Source organism: Rattus norvegicus, chromosome 2 (assembly GCF_036323735.1).
Source record: "Rattus norvegicus strain BN/NHsdMcwi chromosome 2, GRCr8, whole genome shotgun sequence".
NCBI classification, from domain to species: domain Eukaryota; kingdom Metazoa; phylum Chordata; class Mammalia; order Rodentia; family Muridae; genus Rattus; species Rattus norvegicus.
This window is the reverse complement of record NC_086020.1, coordinates 88,924,357-88,943,896: the sequence shown is the minus strand read 5'-3', so window position 1 is coordinate 88,943,896 and position 19,540 is coordinate 88,924,357. Positions and strand designations below refer to the sequence as shown.

The 19,540-nt window shown below is 39.2% G+C and overlaps 1 protein-coding gene across 1 annotated transcript in view; it reads left to right on the top strand.

The window, feature by feature from the left end:
* LOC134478919 (leucine-rich repeat and coiled-coil domain-containing protein 1-like) overlaps positions 1-19,540 on the top strand; it is a 42,455-nt gene that overhangs the window by 10,161 nt on the left and 12,754 nt on the right. The window contains exons 5-9 of the mRNA XM_063282860.1: positions 2,325-2,500; positions 2,599-2,799; positions 3,949-4,145; positions 5,672-5,819; positions 6,511-6,659. Coding sequence (XP_063138930.1) covers positions 2,325-2,500; positions 2,599-2,799; positions 3,949-4,145; positions 5,672-5,819; positions 6,511-6,659 — 871 coding nt within the window. The remainder of the gene's footprint in view (positions 1-2,324; positions 2,501-2,598; positions 2,800-3,948; positions 4,146-5,671; positions 5,820-6,510; positions 6,660-19,540) is intronic.

Here is a 19,540-nt window from a genome sequence, read left to right as displayed (position 1 = left end):
TCACCCTGTACAAAGCTAAAGTCCAAGTGGATCAAGGACCTCCACATCAAACCAGAAACACTCAAACTAATAGAAGAAAAACTAGGGAAGCATCTGGAACACATGGGCACTGGAAAAAATTTCCTGAACAAAACACCAATGGCTTACGCTCTAAGATCAAGAATCGACAAATGGGATCTCATAAAACTGCAAAGCTTCTGTAAGGCAAAGGACACTCTGGTTAGGACAAAACAGCAACCAACAGATTGGGAAAAGATCTTTACCAATCCTACAACAGATAGAGACCTTATATCCAAAATATACAAAGAACTCAAGAAGTTAGACCGCAGGGAAACAAATAACCCTATTAAAAAATGGGGTTCAGAGGTAAACAAAGAATTCACAGCAGAGCAATGCCGAATGGCTGAGAAACACCTAAAGAAATGTTCAACATCTTTAGTCATAAGGGAAATGCAAATCAAAACAACACTGAGATTTCACCTCACACCAGTGAGAATGGCTAAGATCAAAAACTCAAGTGACAGCAGATGCTGGCGAGGATGTGGAGAAAGAGGAACACTCCTCCATTGTTGGTGGGATTGCAGACTGGTAAAACCATTCTGGAAATCAGTCTGGAGGTTCCTCAGAAAATTGGACATTGAACTGCCTGAGGATCCAGCTACACCTCTCTTGGGCATATACCCAAAAGATGCCTCAACATATAAAAGAGACACGTGCTCCACTATGTTCATCGCAGCCTTATTTATAATAGCCAGAAACTGGAAAGAACCCAGATGCCCTTCAACAGAGGAATGGATACAGAAAATGTGGTACATCTACACAATGGAATATTACTCAGCTATCAAAAACAACGAATTTATGAAATTCATAGGCAAATGGTTGGAACTTGAAAATATCATCCTGAGTGAGCTAACCCAATCACAGAAAGACATACATGGTATGCACTCATTGATATGTGGCTATTAGCCCAAATGCTTGAATTACCCTAGATCCCTAGAACAAACGAAACTCAAGACGGATGATCAAAATGTGAATGCTTCACTCCTTCTTTAAATGAGGAAAAAGAATACCCTTGGCAGGGAAGGGAGAGGCAAAGATTAAAACAGAGACTGAAGGAACACCCATTCAGAGCCTGCCCCACATGTGTCCCATACATATACAGCCACCCAATTAGACAAGATGGATGAAGCAAAGAAGTGCAGGCCGACAGGAGCCGGATGTAGATGCTCCTTAGAGACACAGCCAGAATACAGCAAATACAGAGGCGAATGCCAGCAGCAAACCACTGAACTGAGAATAGGACCCCCGTTGAAGGAATCAGAGAAAGAACTGGAAGAGCTTGAAGGGGCTCGAGACCCCATATGCACAACAATGCCAAGCAACCAGAGCTTCCAGGGACTAAGCCACTACCTAAAGACTGTACATGGACTGATCCTGGACTCTGACCTCATAGGTAGCAATGAATATCCTAGTAAGAGCACCAGTGGAAGGGGAAGCCCTGGGCCCTGCTAAGACTGAACCGCCAGTGAACTAGACTTTGGGGGGGAGGGCGGCAATGGGGGGAGGGTTGGGAGGGGAACACCCATAAGGAAGGGGAGGGGGGAGGGTGATGTTTGCCCGGATACCGGGAAAGGGAATAACACTCGAAATGTATATAAGAAATACTCAAGTTAATAAAAAAAATGTAATTAAAAAAAAGATAAAAAAAAGAGGGAGGAATTGAATGAATCATTAGAGAGAGGGCTTGATGGTTAAGAGCACTGGCTGCTCTTCCAGAAAATCTGGGTCATTGGTTTCATAACAATGTAAAGGTAATTTGACAGATTTCTCATTTAATTGTTCTTTAGTGAATATATTTTTATTTAATACATGACATATTACATATCCTAATATTAATGATGAGTAATTAAGAAGAAAAAGTGAGCTCTTTCACTAATGTCTCACTATGGGGAATTCTGCCACTCACATCACAATTCTAATTCATTTATGATTGTCATATTAAACTAAGCAAAAGCTCTGTTTATCATCCTTCTCAGAGTAGAATTCTGTTGGTTTCATGCATTTATAATCCTGACATAATTTTTCACACTTATTGTTCAGTGATCTGGCTTTATCAGGAATGGTGCTTGGGATAAGGCAGGACCGCTTTGCCTCTTCTGTATTTACTGACTGCATGTTGAAGATGTTGAGTTCATAATGTTTATTCTCAGTTTATTAGTACATCATGGGACTGATATTCAGGCAATATACCTAGTAGCTTGGTTGGTTTTAGACATAATCTCTTAAAGTATTTATGCTTTGATTTTGAACTCTTTGTTTCCCAGGGTACCGAGCAATCATTCTCCAGACTTTACCACACCCGAGAATCTTAGACTGCAAGAATATATTTGGTGAGCCAGTAAGTTTGGAAGAGATAAACTCATCACACCTACAATGCTTCGAAGGTCTTTTGGATAATTTAGTTTCTTCTGATTCCCCCCTGAATATAAGTGAAGATGAGGTAAAGTATTAATGGTTTTCTAAGAGAAATGATAGCGTCAAGAGTTAATGAATCAGAATATGAACTTTAAAGGACTTTGGTTTGTTTCTGTGTCATAGGTCGTTGATAATATGTCAGCACCACCAATAGATGTGTTGCCTCCTTTGGAGGAATTTACAAGTGCACCAGAAGAAAATGTTTTGACCTCACTTTTATCTGCGTGTTCAGCTGAACCAGAAAAAAATAATCATGAAAACAATTTTCAAAATGAGATGAAACTTCAGAAATTAGATGATCAAATCCTACAGCTGTTCAACGAAGTAATGTATTTTATTGAAGAAAAAGTAGTTAAGAATATAAAGTAGAAATTGTACATAAGGTGACCAACCAGAAACATCATATTGACTGTATCTGTATTTTTTCTTTACAAAAATAGAATTATGTACAGTAACAGTGGCAGAAAACAACGGGAGATGGTTTTCACTCATTTTCTTTGTTGCCTTCCTTCATGGGTGTCAGTACCTGTATTGCAATAGTACTTTCTTGTTTTCTATATGTGATATCAGTTCATAGACATTTGACTAGTGTTTCCATGGCAGCTGAATGACACTACTATAATGCTACCATTCAGGATTTGAATTGGATGTGTGTTTTGAATCCTCTTGGCTGGATACCCACATGTGCAGTTCCTCATCCCTAGATTGATTTGGAGGCCTGCCAGATTTTTCAGAGTTGCTGCTGTGTTCTGTGTCCCTAATGACAGTTGATGGGAGATCTAGGTTTTTTTCTTCCTTAGTTGCTTTAGTTTTTTAAGATGAGTTCTTAATATGTAACACAGATGACCTTGACGTCCTGCCTCTGCTTCTAGAATTCTGGGATTACAGTAATATACCACCATACTTAACTCTGATTTGTCTTTTTCATTATAAACCTTCCTAGTGAACACTTGGAAGCTGAATGTTATGAATGTTTGCATGCTATTATTTAGCACTAATTTGATTTGACTTGAACTCTAATTTGGTCTGTTAGGTATCAATTCATATTTCATTTGCTTTTAGAAACTGCCTTTTATTCCCTTGGTTTTCAGCCCAAACGTCTTAACCTTGTATACCTGGCAGTCAAAATTTCTCCATAGTAAACTGATAGTCTCAGATAGAAGCATGGTCTCATTCTGGTTTATTTTTGCTAAATTAGTCTTAGCATTTTTTTCCCACTTCTGAAGTCTTTAAAATAGTTTTATCTTTTCCTGGTTTTGTTTTCTTTTTATTTTCCCAGATTTGAGTTGCTAAAAACTTTTCCCCCTTTTTCTCTTGTGCCAGAGCTGGATGTCTTGTCTTCAGTTTCAAAGATACATAATTTATAAATCTTTAATCTTATAGAGTATCTTAATATTTAAGAAGGCATTAAATTTTAATTAGTTATTCTGAGCAGAACTTTTAACAGACTTCCTTTCTCTTTTTATGTTCTAGACTAATAATTCCTTAATAGATAATGTTCCTGAGAAAGACCTCAGACCAAAAAGAGACACAGATATAACTTCTGAAAGTGACTATGGAAACAGAAAAAAGTGCAGCAGAAAAGTTTCCAGAAGAACAAAAATCCCATACTATACCAGAACTATTCAAAGTATTAAGCACCACAATAAAAACAATGGTGCTTTTGTAAGGTACTTGGCTTTGGTCTTAGTAGTCCAAATAAAGCACACAGGTAGGGGTAACTGACTGGCTTCCCCCTTGCTGTTTCATGATGATAAACTTCTCAGTTTATTGACATCAAAGATTTTTTTTTCCTTCTTACCCTGGGAGCTCAGATTTGGACTACTATTGGCCTCCCATATCCTATATTTCTGCATCCATGGATTCAACCAACCTCTGATCAAATGAAATCAAAGAATTACATCTTTACTAATATGAACTATTTACTAGTTTTAAAGTTATTGCTTCTCATTGAACTTTTCTTGTCATTTCTTAAATATAGAGTATAATAAATTAGCTTTTTAGGTATCATGTCAGATATTGTATTGGATATTGAAATTTGTCTAAACACTTTAATATATACTCAAATGTGTTATGTATAAAAATACTATGCCATTTTATATAATGAAGGGAGCATTTAGAGATTTTGGTGTCTGTACTTGGTTCTACACCCAATCCCCGAAGGAACTTGAGAACTGTATACTCATAAAAGATGGCTTTCTCTTTGAGAAATTAATGTATAATATCAAACAAAAGGCCACTATACTACTTGCAGGAAGTAGGAAGTAAATCTGATACACTTGTGTTTTATTGGCTAATTTCTACTCTATCTGTAGGCAGATCTTGCTGGGAGGCCAAGGCCTAGTTAAACAGTAAACTAAGCTAGGATCAGAGGCAAACAAAATGATTATTTTTGATATGCAGATGTAGAAATCTAATGTCTATTTTCATAGCTGGGGTATCAACCATGAGCAATTAAGAAAAGACTGTACCTCAGAGTAGGTACAATCCACATTTTACCTGCATGATTCTTTTTTAAATGTACTCATTGGTTATTTCAATTCTTCATAGTAATCCATGTATAAAATTCCATGTGATAAAAAAAAAAACATTTAGTACTTTTTAGTTAGGACATGCCCAAGAATTTCTTTTTATTCTGACTACTGATAGAATCCGTTTACTCTGGTTTATTGTGTCAATTTTAAGCTTTCAAGTGCCATAGGGTAATTAAATCATCCTTTTCAAATTCTTCTATTATATGATCATAGTGCATTTCATCTTGCATCTGTTGAACACTACACAATAAAATCATTATCTCTTGAAACTCTAAATAGTGAATTAGAAAAGCTCATCCCTTATAAAATTCATGAATTACTTTTCCAAGTTAATTATTACCTTACTTAATACATTTTTTGTTAAAATAATTATTTATTGTATTGGTATGGGTGTTTTGTCTGCATATATGTCTACACTGTATCCTGATGCCTGCTAATGACAGAAGAGGGCATCAGGTCCTCTGGGACTGGGTTACAGATGGTTATGAGCTGCCATGTGAATGCTAGGAATGAACCCAGTTTCCCTGGAATGCCAGTGATTTTTACCACTGAGCGACTTCTCCAGTTCCTTAATTTTAAATACCAGATATGTGGCTACAGGTGTTTGTATTGAAAAACATAAACTGTACTTTTGATTATTTCCTGCCTTTTATTCTTTGCAGTTGTAATCGTAAAATGAGACAGCCTTACTTGAGAGATTTATATGTAAGATCATCGTTAGTAAACTGTAATAACTTAAGAGAAGTAGATGAGCAGAAGAATGGCATGATTAAAGTAGACAAAAGTGCTTCGAGCGACAGCACTTACCGGGTATGGTTTAGAAAATTAAGAAAACTGAATCTTAGATTTAAGAATAAAGTCCTAGAAAGTTAACCAATTTTTCATGAGCAATAAATGTTTGTAGTTTAGTCAGAGTGATGAAAATTGGCTAATTTTACCCTTCCTAGTTTCCATATTTTGTGTGATATCACTGCTGTTAACATTTGCTAGATCAATTGAAATGATGTTTTATTGGGAAAATCTCAGTTCCTATTTCCCAAGCCATAGTTCCTACTTTGAGAGAAATAAAAAAGTAAATCTCTATGTTTTCTCAGAAAAGTATTCTTTATACTGTCGTGTTAGTTTTCCTGAAACCCAGTTTTGGAAAAGGATGCAGAGATGCTGAAATTATTTTACAAATTCAAGACTTGCTGAATATATTAATTTGCTTGTCCTCATTTTACATGTTAGAGAACTGGTTATTGTATTCTACTATATACTGTAAAAAATATAATCTAACAATAGGTTTGCCTTCTATAATAATCATGACAGTACCAGCTAATGTTCATTTGAAATGATTATGTACCCAACAATATCCACTCTCTTCTGTGCGCTTTACGTCCATACTGTAATTCTCATTGTAACTTTTTACAATAAGTTACTGTAAAATAAATGAAACAACTCAGGCGGTGAGAAGTTTGTTGACTTTTTCCAAATTTTGAAGCATTGCTGTTTTCTTTAGTCCCTTGTGGAACAGTTAGACCAAGAGAGAGAGATGAGGTGGAAAGCGGAGCAAACGGAAAAGAAACTTATGGACTATATTGATGAGCTACATAAGCAAGCAAATGAGAAGAAAGATGTTCACAGCCAGGCAATCATTACCACAGATAGGTAAGGCAAAGATATGGCTCAAATCCTTCAGAAGAGAGGAGGGGAGGACCTTGATCAGCGGGGCCAAGAACACTGACAGAATCAACTAACTAGCTCAGAGAGGCTTACAGAGGCTGCACTGACAACCAGAGAGCCTGTATAAATGTGAGGTAGGTACTCTGCATATGGAACCTAGCTGTGAGACACGTTTCCTCCCACTGGGTTACCTTGTCTAGCCTCGATATGAGGGAGACGCCTAGAACTTTCTTTCTGAAACTTGAAATGCTCTGTTTGGTTGATATATCCCTGGGAGGCCTGCCTTTTTCAGAAGAGTGAATGGAGGGAGGGGCACTGTGGGGAAAGAAAGGAGGATAAACCAGTGCTCTGGATATATGAGATAAATTAAGAAAAGTAGGGAAAAATAAGAGTCTAAAGGTGTCTCTCAGAACACGAAAATTACTAGACTTGGAATAGGAATGCCTTGGTTTAAAATAGTGATAGTTAGGAAAATGAATATATGTGACTTTCATTTGATTTGAAGATTTAGTGCTTTGAAGGGGTAACATGCTTTGTACAATGCTGAATTTGTAAAAAGGGCTGGCGTTGGCAAATTTCTCTTTAAGGTTTATGAATCCTAGTCTCTTTAACATAATCATTTCCTGTGTTAGCTTTGGTACTATGTAGGTCAAGTTCCTTAATTCTTTCTTATTTTTTTTCTTGTCTATTCAGTCTCCTATTTGCCTAAGGAGTTTTTCACTCCAGTACATTCTTATTACATTGTGTAAAGATACATTGTAGTAACCCCCTCCACTTTGATTTCAATAGTTAAGTTATCCCTTTCTTCAAATGGTTATTGTTTTTCCTCAGAGTTATTTTCTGATTCTGTTTTTTCTTATTTTTAGAGGAACACTAGGTCTCCAGACTTGGTATTGGTCATAAGTAGGATCTGGAAGTTTTAGTTCAGTTTTGTGTCTATAGACAGGATAATTCTTCTTACAAGATCTCATGTGAATATGAAATTGAGGGAAACAGTTTCCCACCTGATCCCTCATTTATTTTATACATTTGGTTGTGTGATACTGATACTTAAAGAAAAGAAAACAGAAAAATGCCTCTCCTACCTGCTTCTTTTATATGTTGTACCTGTGTGAGAGAGAAAAAGAAGCCATGCTACCTAAATATGTTCACTATGAAAATCACTGTGACTGCATATTTTGGTGCACTCTGCTCTTATGTGAGTCTATCTGTCACCATCTGTGGTGGTTTGAATAGGTATGCCCCATATCTTGTGTGTGAATGCTAGGCCCATGGGAAGTGGTACTTTTAGGAGATATGGCCTTGCCAGAGGAAGTGTGTCACTGTGGGGGCAGTCCTTGAGGTCTTCTGTGCTCAAGTTATGCCCAGTGTGGCACACAGTCTCCTTCTGCTGCCTGTGTGTGAAGATGTAGAACTCTAGGCTCCTCCAGCACCATATCGGCCTATATGCTGCTGTGCTTCCTGACATGATAGTGGACTGAACCTGTAAACCAGCCCCAATTAAATGTTGTCCTTTATAGGAGTTGCCTTGGTCATAGTGTCTCTTCACAGCAATTATACGCGAAGACACCATCTTCATTTGTGTTTTAGGGATCACTGTCTCTGAATAGATAGAAGAAAATACTAATCAGGAAATGAAAGCATGACATGAGAAAGGGAACAGTGCTCAAACTTCCTCAGAACAGCCCCATTACATGACAGGCTTACAAAGATCCCAGGATGTATCACAGGGAGACTGTAGAAGACAGGATTCCCCTTCTCTTCAGAATGAAGCAACGCTTATTTTAGAAATTGTTTTTATTAAATGTTATTTCCCTTCATATTATAATTGGAATTCCTTTTAGTGTTGGCATGTTTTGTTTTGTTATGTTGAATGTTTGAGGTAGTGTCTCACTATGTAGCTCTGGCTCAGAAGATATCTGCCTGCCTCTGCCTTCCAGGTGTCTGCCACCATGCAGTTTGACATTCTTGATCTTTTGGTTTGGGCTATATGCAAATAGTTTTTGCTTTATTTCATAGTATAGATATTAACTGTGGTATATTAGAAAAAATATCTTAACTGCTCACCAGTTTGGATTTGGGAGGTTTGGAACATACACCTCCATGGTCCTTGCTCTCTTGAACAGTCATGGTTATTCTAACACTACTTCTATCTATACCCATGTTGTTGGGTGTAAAATCTTGAGATTAATGTCCCCTGGCTCTTGATGTTCTTGAGTATGTCTTGTATCCATTGCCCCGAATACCAAGTCTGACAGCTGGGTGCCACCCTCTGAATAATGTTGTGTCAAAAGTAGATCTCGTTTAGTATGTTTATTGTTTTAACCTTCTTGGACTTTATCGTTCTAGTCGGTACCAAAAGTGCCTTCCCTGTATTTCTCATAAGTGATTTCAGGTTAGCCCATCCTGAGGAAGAAGCATATTTTGTCTTATTCTGTATCCTTTGCCTTAGTAACTGGTGTTCCATGAATATTCTGTCTGCTATCAAAACTAGAAAGAATTGTTCTGCTACCTCTTTCTTATGTATCAAAGCTAGTTGGTATTGATATCTTCTTGATTCTGTTTCTTAAAATACCTATCTCCTCTGTATCCTAAAACTCTACTCTTGGTTTATGATTTACTACTTAGATTATTATTTAAATCTTATTTATCTACAGCTCTTTGCCCTCATCTTTTATTTTCTCATGTCAACCTGGAATTGACTGAATAAAGGAAGACTATTTTGAAAACTGTTCTCATTAAAGACAAAAGGAAAGACAATAAAAATCAAAGAAATTACCATCATAGAACAGTTGATGGATACATACATATATAGCATATATATGTGTGTGTGCGTGTACATATATGCTAGGAATTACAGTTGGCAAACATTAAACAACTTTCAGTAATTAATTCATGAGATTCTTCCACAAACTAGAGTTATATCAACCATTTAGCTGCTTCTTATATTTGGATGAGGTATGAACTGAAGCTAATAATATAATACCAATCACAATGACTGGTACACAGGGTGCACATATAAACTAAAATGAACTAATCCGAGCCTCTTATGGCTCTTCTAAGTTGTGTCAAGCAAAGATCGTTCCTGTTGTGACTGTTAGAATGTAAACCCAGGGCTTACAGGATGGCTTAGTGGATAAAAGCACGTGCCCCACAAGCCTTACAACCTGAAATCAATTCTTGAACCCACAATGCACGGAGGGACCTATATATTAAAATTGTTCTCTGACCTTCATGCATGCACATGTGTTCACACACATATACAAACACAAATAATAAAAAGTTTAAAAGACAGTGCGCCCAAGTGTTTGTGGCTTGCCCTTAACTTCTTGTCACACTATAAATATAAAGACACACTAGGAAATGCTGAAGCCAATTCCTGAGAATGAACTCCGTGGAATGGAATCCTAATGGGATTCAGTGCAGAAGAGTTCTAGCCAGTCTAAGTTTAGTTATGTAGACCAGTAAACTTTCCCTATTTGTTTATTTAAGTTACGTTTTCAGTTGCAAGCAAAATATTCTAGCCCATAGCTGGGATCAGTACTTTGGTCTGAAGCTCTCTAAACAAAAGTAAAGGGCATAGACATGTTAAAATTTATTTTTTAATATAATAAAATTTCATACATAGGTATATTTATTATAAAAGGATCAATACTTTAAAGTAGCTAAGGTACTAAGAACTATTATGAACCACATTTTTATAAAAGTATTATAATTGGGGCACTCCTGAGGCTGCAGAGCGGAAGAGACCACCAACACTGCTCACCCCTGCCCATATCCCTGGCCCAAGAGGAAACTGTATAAGGCCTCTGGGCTCCCGTGGGGGAGGGCCCAGGAGCGGCAGGACCCCTGTGCCTGAGACACCACCAGAACCAGAAGGAAACAGACCGGATAAACAGTTCTCTGCACCCAAATCCCGTGGGAGGGAGAGCAGAACCTTCAGAGAGGCAGACAAGCCTGGGAAACCAGAAGAGACTGCTCTCTGCACACACATCTCGGACGCCAGAGGAAAAAGCCAAAGACCATCTGGAACCCTGGTGCACTGAAGCTCCCAGAAACGGCGGCACAGGTCTTCCTGGTTGCTGCCGCTGCAGAGAGCCCGTGGGCAGCACCCCACGAGCGAACTTGAGCCCCGGGACCACAGGTAAGACCAACTTTTCTGCTGCAAGAAAGCTGCCTGGTGAGCTTGGGACACACGGAAGCAGAATTCCTGTAGAACCGGGCACTTTCTGTGTTTACCGGAAGTCCCACACACGCGGATCCTGGCCCGAAGCAGCTCTCTGCCCCCAGACCCTGTGAGAGAGAGACCCAACCGCCTGGTCAGGTGGGCACTCCTGAGGCTGCAGAGCGGAAGAGACCACCAACACTGCTCACCCCTGCCCACATCCCTGGCCCAAGAGGAAACTGTATAAGGCTTCTGGGCTCCCGTGGGGGAGGGCCCAGGAGCGGCAGGACCCCTGTGCCTGAGACACCACCAGAACCAAAAGGAAACGGACCGGATAAACAGTTCTCTGCACCCAAATCCCGTGGGAAGGAGAGCTGAATCTTCAGAGAGGCAGACAAGCCTGGGAAACCAGAAGAGACTGCTCTCTGCACACACTTCTCGGACACCAGAGGAAAACACCAAAGACCATCTGGAACCCTGGTGCACTGAAGCTCCCGGAAACGGCGGCACAGGTCTTCCTGGTTGCTGCCGCTGCAGAGAGCCCGTGGGTAGCACCCCACGAGCGAACTTGAGCCTCGAGACCACAGGTAAGACCAACTTTTCTGCTGCAAGAAAGCTGCCTGGTGAACTCAAGACACAGGCCCACAGGAACAGCAGAAGACCTGTAGAGATGAAAAACCACACGCCAGAAAGCAGAACACTCTGTCCCCATAACTGACTGAAAGAGAGGAAAACAGGTCTACAGCACTCCTGACACACAGGCTTATAGGACAGTCTAGCCACTGTCAGAAATAGCAGAACAAAGTAACACTAGAGATAATCTGATGGCGAGAGGCAAGCGCAGGAACCCAAGCAACAGAAACAAAGACTACATGGCACCATCGGAGCCCAATTCTCCCATCAAAACAAACATGGAATATCCAAACACACCAGAAAAGCAAGATCTAGTTCCAAAATCATTTTTGATCATGATGCTGGAGGAATTCAAGAAAGACGTGAAGAACTCCCTTAGAGAACAAGTAGAAGCCTACAGAGAGGAATCGCAAAAATGCCTGAAAGAATCGCAAAAATCCCTGAAAGATTTCCAGGAAAACATAACTAAACAAGTAGAAGCCAATAGAGAGGAGACACAAAAATCCCTGAAAGAATTCCAGGAAAACATAAATAAACAAGTAGAAGCCCATAGAGAGGAGTCACAAAAATCCCTGAAAGAATTCCAGGAAAACACAATCAAACAGTTGAAGGAATTAAAAATGGAAATAGAAGCAATCAAGAAAGAACACATGGAAACAACCCTGGATATAGAAAACCAAAAGAAGAGACAAGGAGCTGTAGATACCAGCTTCACCAACAGAATACAAGAGATGGAAGAGAGAATCTCAGGAGCAGAAGATTCCATAGAAATCATTGACTCAACTGTCAAAGATAATGTAAACTGGAAAAAGCTACTGGTCCAAAACATACAGGAAATCCAAGCCTCAATGAGAAGATCAAACGTAAGGATAATAGGTATAGAAGAGAGTGAAGGCTCCCAGCTCAAAGGACCAGTAAATATCTTCAACAAAATCATAGAAGAAAACTTCCCTAACCTAAAAAAAGAGACCCAATGACATACAAGAAGCCTACAGAACTCCAAATAGATTGGACCAGAAAAGAAACACCTCCCGTCACATAATTGTCAAAACACCAAATGCACAAAATAAAGAAAGAATATTAAAAGCAGTAAGGGAAAAAGGTCAAGTAACATATAAAGGGAGACCTATCAGAATCACACCAGACTTCTCGCCAGAAAGTATGAAGGCCAGAAGATCCTGGACTGATGTTATACATACCCTAAGAGAACACAAAGGCCAGCCCAGGTTACTGTATCCAGCAAAACTCTCAATTAACATTGATGGAGAAACCAAGATATTCCATGACAAAACCAAATTTACACAATATCTTTCCACAAATCCAGCACTACAAAGGATAATAAATGGTAAAGCCCAACAGAAGGAGGCAAGCTATACCCTAGAAGAAGCAAGAAACTAATCGTCTTGGCAACAAAACAAAGAAAAGAAAAGCACACAAACATAATCTCACATCCAAATATGAATATAACGGGAAGCAATAATCACTATTCCTTAATATCTCTCAATATCAATGGCCTCAACTCCCCAATAAAAAGACATAGATTAACAAACTGGATACACAACGAGGACCCTGCATTCTGCTGCCTACAGGAAACACACCTCAGAGACAAAGACAGACAGTACCTCAGAGTGAAAGGCTGGAAAACAACTTTCCAAGCAAATGGTCAGAAGAAGCAAGCTGGAGTAGCCATTCTAATATCAAATAAAATCAATTTCCAACTAAAAGTCATCAAAAAAGATAAGAAAGGACACTTCATATTCATCAAAGGAAAAATCCACCAAGATGAACTCTCAATCCTAAATATCTATGCCCCAAATACAAGGGCACCTACATACGTAAAAGAAACCTTACTAAAGCTCAAAGCACAAATTGCACCTCACACAATAATAGTGGGAGATTTCAACACCCCACTCTCATCAATGGACAGATCATGGAAACAGAAATTAAACAGTGATGTCGACAGACTAAGATAAGTTATGAGCCAAATGGACTTAACGGATATTTATAGAGCATTCTATCCTAAAGCAAAAGGATATACCTTCTTCTCAGCTCCTCATGGTACTTTCTCCAAAATTGACCATATAATTGGTCAAAAAACGGGCCTCAACAGGTACAGAAAGATAGAAATAATCCCATGTGTGCTATCGGACCACCACGGCCTAAAAGTGGTCTTCAATAACAATAAGGGAAGAATGCCCACATATACGTGGAAATTGAACAGTGCTCTACTCAATGATAACCTGGTCAAGGAAGAAATAAAGAAAGAAATTAAAAACTTTTAGAATTTACTGAAAATGAAGATACAACATACCCAAACTTATGGGACACAATGAAAGCTGTACTAAGAGGAAAACTCATAGCGCTGAGTGCCTGCAGAAAGAAACAGGAAAGAGCATATGTCAGCAGCTTGACAGCACACCTAAAAGCTCTAGAACAAAAAGAAGCAAATACACCCAGGAGGAGTAGAAGGCAGGAAATAATCAAACTCAGAGCTGAAATCAACCAAGTAGAAACAAAAAGGACCATAGAAAGAATCAACAGAACCAAAAGTTGGTTCTTTGAGAAAATCAACAAGATAGATAAACCCTTAGCCAGACTAACGAGAGGACACAGAGAGTGCGTCAAATTAAAAAAAAATCAGAAATGAAAAGGGAGACATAACTACCGATTCAGAGGAAATTGAAAAAAAAAAATCAGATCTTACTATAAAAACCTATATTCAACAAAACTTGAAAATCTTCAGGAAATGGACAATTTCCTAGACAGATACCAGGTATCGAAGTTAAATCAGGAACAGATAAACCAGTTAAACAACCCCATAACTCCTAAGGAAATAGAAGCAGTCATTAAAGGTCTCCCAACCAAAAAGAGCCTAGGTGCAGATGGGTTTAGTGCAGAATTCTATCAAACCTTCATAGAAGACCTCATACCAATATTATCCAAACTATTCCACAAAATTGAAACAGATGGAACACTACCGAATTCCTTCTACGAAGCCACAATTACTCTTATACCTAAACCACACAAAGACACAACAAAGAAAGAGAACTTCAGACCAATTTCCCTTATAAATATCGATGCAAAAATACTCAATAAAATTCTGGCAAACCGAATTCAAGAGCACATCAAAACAATCATCCACCATGACCAAGTAGGCTTCATCCCAGGCATGCAGGGATGGTTTAATATCCGGAAAACCATCAACGTGATCCATTATGTAAACAAACTGAAAGAACAGAACCACATGATCATTTCATTAGATGCTGAGAAAGCATTTGACAAAATTCAACACCCCTTCATGATAAAAGTCCTGGAAAGAATAGGAATTCAAGGCCCATACCTAAACATAGTAAAAGCCATATACAGCAAACCAGTTGCTAACATTAAACTAAATGGAGAGAAACTTGAAGCAATCCCACTAAAATCAGGGACTAGACAAGGCTGCCCACTCTCTCCCTACTTATTCAATATAGTTCTTGAAGTTCTAGCCAGAGCAATCAGACAACAAAAGGAGATCAAGGGGATACAGATCGGAAAAGAAGAGGTCAAAATATCACTATTTGCAGATGACATGATAGTATATTTAAGTGATCCCAAAAGTTCCACCAGAGAGCTACTAAAGCTGATAAACAACTTCAGCAAAGTGGCTGGGTATAAAATTAACTCAAATAAATCAGTTGCCTTCCTCTATACAAAAGAGAAACAAGCCGAGAAAGAAATTAGGGAAACGACACCCTTCATAATAGACCCAAATAATATAAAGTACCTCGGTGTGATTTTAACCAAGCAAGTAAAAGATCTGTACAATAAGAACTTCAAGACACTGAGGAAAGAAATTGAAGAAGACCTCAGAAGATGGAAAGATCTCCCATGCTCATGGATTGGCAGGATTAATTTAGTAAAAATGGCCATTTTACCAAAAGCAATCTACAGATTCAATGCAATCCCCATCAAAATACCAATCCAATTCTTCAAAGAGTTAGACAGAATAATTTGCAAATTCATCTGGAATAACAAAAAACCCAGGATAGCTAAAGCTATCCTCAACAATAAAAGGACGTCAGGGGGAATCACTATCCCTGAACTCAAGCAATATTACAGAGCAATAGTGATAAAAACTGCATGGTATTGGTACAGAGACAGACAGATAGACCAATGGAATAGAATTGAAGACCCAGAAATGAACCCACACACCTATGGTCACTTGATTTTTGACAAAGGAGCCAAAACCATCCAATGGAAAAAAGATAGCATTTTCAGCAAATGGTGCTGGTTCAACTGGAGGGCAACATGTAGAAGAATGCAGATCGATCCATGCTTATCACCCTGTACAAAGCTTAAGTCCAAGGGGATCAAGGACCTCCACATCAAACCAGACACACTCAAACTAATAGAAGAAAAACTAGGGAACCATCTGGAACACATGGGCACTGGAAAAAATTTCCTGAACAAAACACCAATGGCTTATGCTCTAAGATCAAGAATTGACAAATGGGATCTCATAAAACTGCAAAGCTTCTGAAAGGTAAAGGACACTGTGGTTAGGACAAAACGGCAACCAATAGATTGGGAAAAGATCTTTACCAATCCTACAACAGATAGAGGCCTTATATCCAAAATATACAAAGAACTCAAGAAGTTAGACCGCAGGGAAACAAATAACCCTATTAAAAAATGGGGTTCAGAGCTAAACAAAGAATTCACAGCTGAGGAATGCCGAATGGCTGAGAAACACCTAAAGAAATGTCATCATCTTTAGTCATAAGGGAAATGCAAATCGAAACAACCCTGAGATTTCACCTCACACCAGTGAGAATGGCTAAGATCAAAAACTCAGGTGACAGCAGATGCTGGCGAGGATGTGGAGAAAGAGGAACACTCCTCCATTGTTGGTGGGATTGCAGACTGGTAAAACCGTTCTGGAAATCAGTCTGGAGGTTCCTCAGAAAATTGGACATTGAACTGCCTGAGGATCCAGCTATACCTCTCTTGGGCATATACCCAAAAGATGCCTCAACATATAAAAGAGACACGTGCTCCACTATGTTCATCGCAGCCTTATTTATAATAGCCAGAAAATGGAAAGAACCCAGATGCCCTTCAACAGAGGAATGGATACAGAAAATGTGGTACATCTACACAATGGAATATTACTCAGCTATCAAAAACATCGAGTTTATGAAATTCATAGGCAAATGGTTGGAACTGGAAAATATCATCCTGAGTGAGCTAACCCAATCACAGAAAGACATACATGGTATGCACTCATTGATAAGTGGCTATTAGCCCAAATGCTTGAATTACCCTAGATCCCTAGAACAAACGAAACTCAAGACGGATGATCAAAATGTGAATGCTTCACTTCTTCTTTAAATGAGGAAAATGAATACCCTTGGCTGGGAAGGGAGAGGCAAAGATTAAAACAGAGACTGAAGGAACACCCATTCAGAGCCTGCCCCACAGGTGGCCCATACATATACAGCCACCCAATTGGACAAGATGGATGAAGCAAAGAAGTGCAGACTGACAGGAGCCGGATGTAGATCGCTCCTGAGAGACACAGCCAGAATACAGCAAATACAGAGGCGAATGCCAGCAGCAAACCACTGAACTGAGAATAGGTCCCCCGTTGAAGGAATCAGAGAAAGAACTGGAAGAGCTTGAAGGGGCTCGAGACCCCAAAAGTACAACAATGTCAAGCAACCAGAGCTTCCAGGGACTAAGCCACTACCTAAAGATTATACATGGACTGACCCTGGACTCTGACCCCATAGGTAGCAATGAATATCCTAGTAAGAGCACCAGTGGAAGGGGAAGCCCTGGGTCCTGCTAAGACTGAACCCCCAGTGAACTAGACTATGGGGGGAGGGCGGCAATGGGGGGAGGGTTGGGAGGGGGACACCCATAAGGAAGGGGAGGGGGGAGGGGGATGTTTGCCCGGAAACCGGGAAAGGGAATAACACTTGAAATGTATAAGAAATACTCAAGTTAATAAAAATATAATAATAAAAAAAAGTATTATAATTATGCCTTTAGCTTAAATAACTTCCATTCTTCTTCCGCTCTTATCTTATATATCCTTATTACACGGAATTTCTTGTTATTCTAATTTTGAACCTCATAGTTCTTTGATTTTTCTCTTTTATTACATTAAAAATATTTAGTGTCCTACTATTCTCAGTATCCATCTGTGGTCCACTTTCAAATATTTTGATTATATTCTCACTATTCACCTGATCATGTTAACTTCCTGGTACTAACAATTATACAAATGATGCTAAACTTCAACACAAACACACAAACTAATCTGATCACCTACTTTAATTTTTCCTAGTCTATATAATTTTTATTGTGATGCATCACTGTTGTATTTTGATACGTTAAGTATTCATGATTTAAAATTTCACAGTGATTAAGAACTCTTCCAGTGGTCCTGAGTTCAATTCCCAGCAGCCTCTTGATAGCTCACAACCAACTGTAATGGATCCAATACCTTCTTCTGGTGTGTCTGAGGAGAGAAACATGTACTCACATATATAAAATAAATGAACCTTTTTTTTCTTTTCTTTTTCTTTCTTCATTTTTACACTGCAGATTTTATTCCCATTTTGGTCCACCCCATAACTGTTCCACACACCATACCTCCTCCCCCTCCCCAGTCTTCACAACTCACCCCACCCCACCAACCCCAGCTGACCTCTAAACTTACTAGGGCCTCCAGTCTCTTCAGAGTTAGGTGCATCTTCTCTGCCTGAACCCAGACCCAGTAGTCCTCTGCTGTATGTGTGTTGGAGGCCTCATCTCAGCTGGTGAATGCTGCCTGGTTAGTGATCTCATGTCTGAGAGATCTTGGGGTCCAGATTAATTGAGTCTGCTGGTCCTCCTACAGGGCTGCTCTCCTTCTCAGTTTCCTCCAGCTTTTCTCTAATTCAGCGACAGAGGACAGCAACTTAGGTTCATTGCTTGGATGTACTTATCTGTATCTGACTCTTTCCACTGCTTGTTGGGTCTTTTGGAGAGTGGTCATGGTAGGTCTCTTTTTGTGACTGCCCCATATCTTCAGTAATGGTGTCAGGTCTTTGGGCCTCCCCTTGAGCTGGAACCCACTTTGGGGCTGTTGCTGGACTTTCTTTTCCTCATGCACTTCTTCATTTACATCCCTGTATTTCTTTCAGACAGGAATAATTATGAGTGAGAACTAACTAATTTATAGGGTGCTACAAGATACAATGTAAGATATGGACTATGGGAGAAGTTTTCAACATTCTTGCGCTACAATGAGCCCTACAATTTACAGTAATGACTGCACATTGGTTCAGTGGTGAAATGGCTATTTTTGGGGTAATGAACTTCTTTCTGAATAGATTAAAGGTCTGGTCTTAAGAAAGCAACTCATACTTGATGCTGTAAACCTTGCCAAGAGTCTTTGACTGGGGAGCACATAAACTTTGGGAAAGAACCTACTTCCATTATTTTGTAAAGTAGATATATTACTAAACATACCACTAAACCATTTTATACTCATAAATCTATACCTCTATCAAGGGTTATCTATGAAGTTTCTTATTGCAGTAGGTCACAATTCCAACAAAGATTCACAGTTGGTTGCAGTGCAGAGAATAAGTGACTGTTGAGCATACAGCCATAGACAGGACAAACATAACATACCTACACACATACGTACACACACACACACACACACACACACACACACTCATATACACACACATCAAGACTGAGGGAACATCATAAAAGAGGAAGAAAAACGGTAAGAGCAGAGGATGGAGAGGATTGCTGCAAAACAATTTCTTCTGGACATCACATGGCCATTTCTCTCTTTGGCCTTTGCTTCAAAAAAATGGTTCTCTGGATAAGATCAAGAAACTAGAATTCTCACATGGTAGGCCATATAAGACTCCACTCCTATTTGAAGACCCATGGCTGTTGGTGGCTGCTGAGGAAAGAGATGATTTATTTTCAGAGGTGTGACTATTTGAAAGACTGGCAAGGCTCCCGTAGATGTCCTATACATGCATAAATGTTGGCAACAAGCAGTGGTTGGATTTTC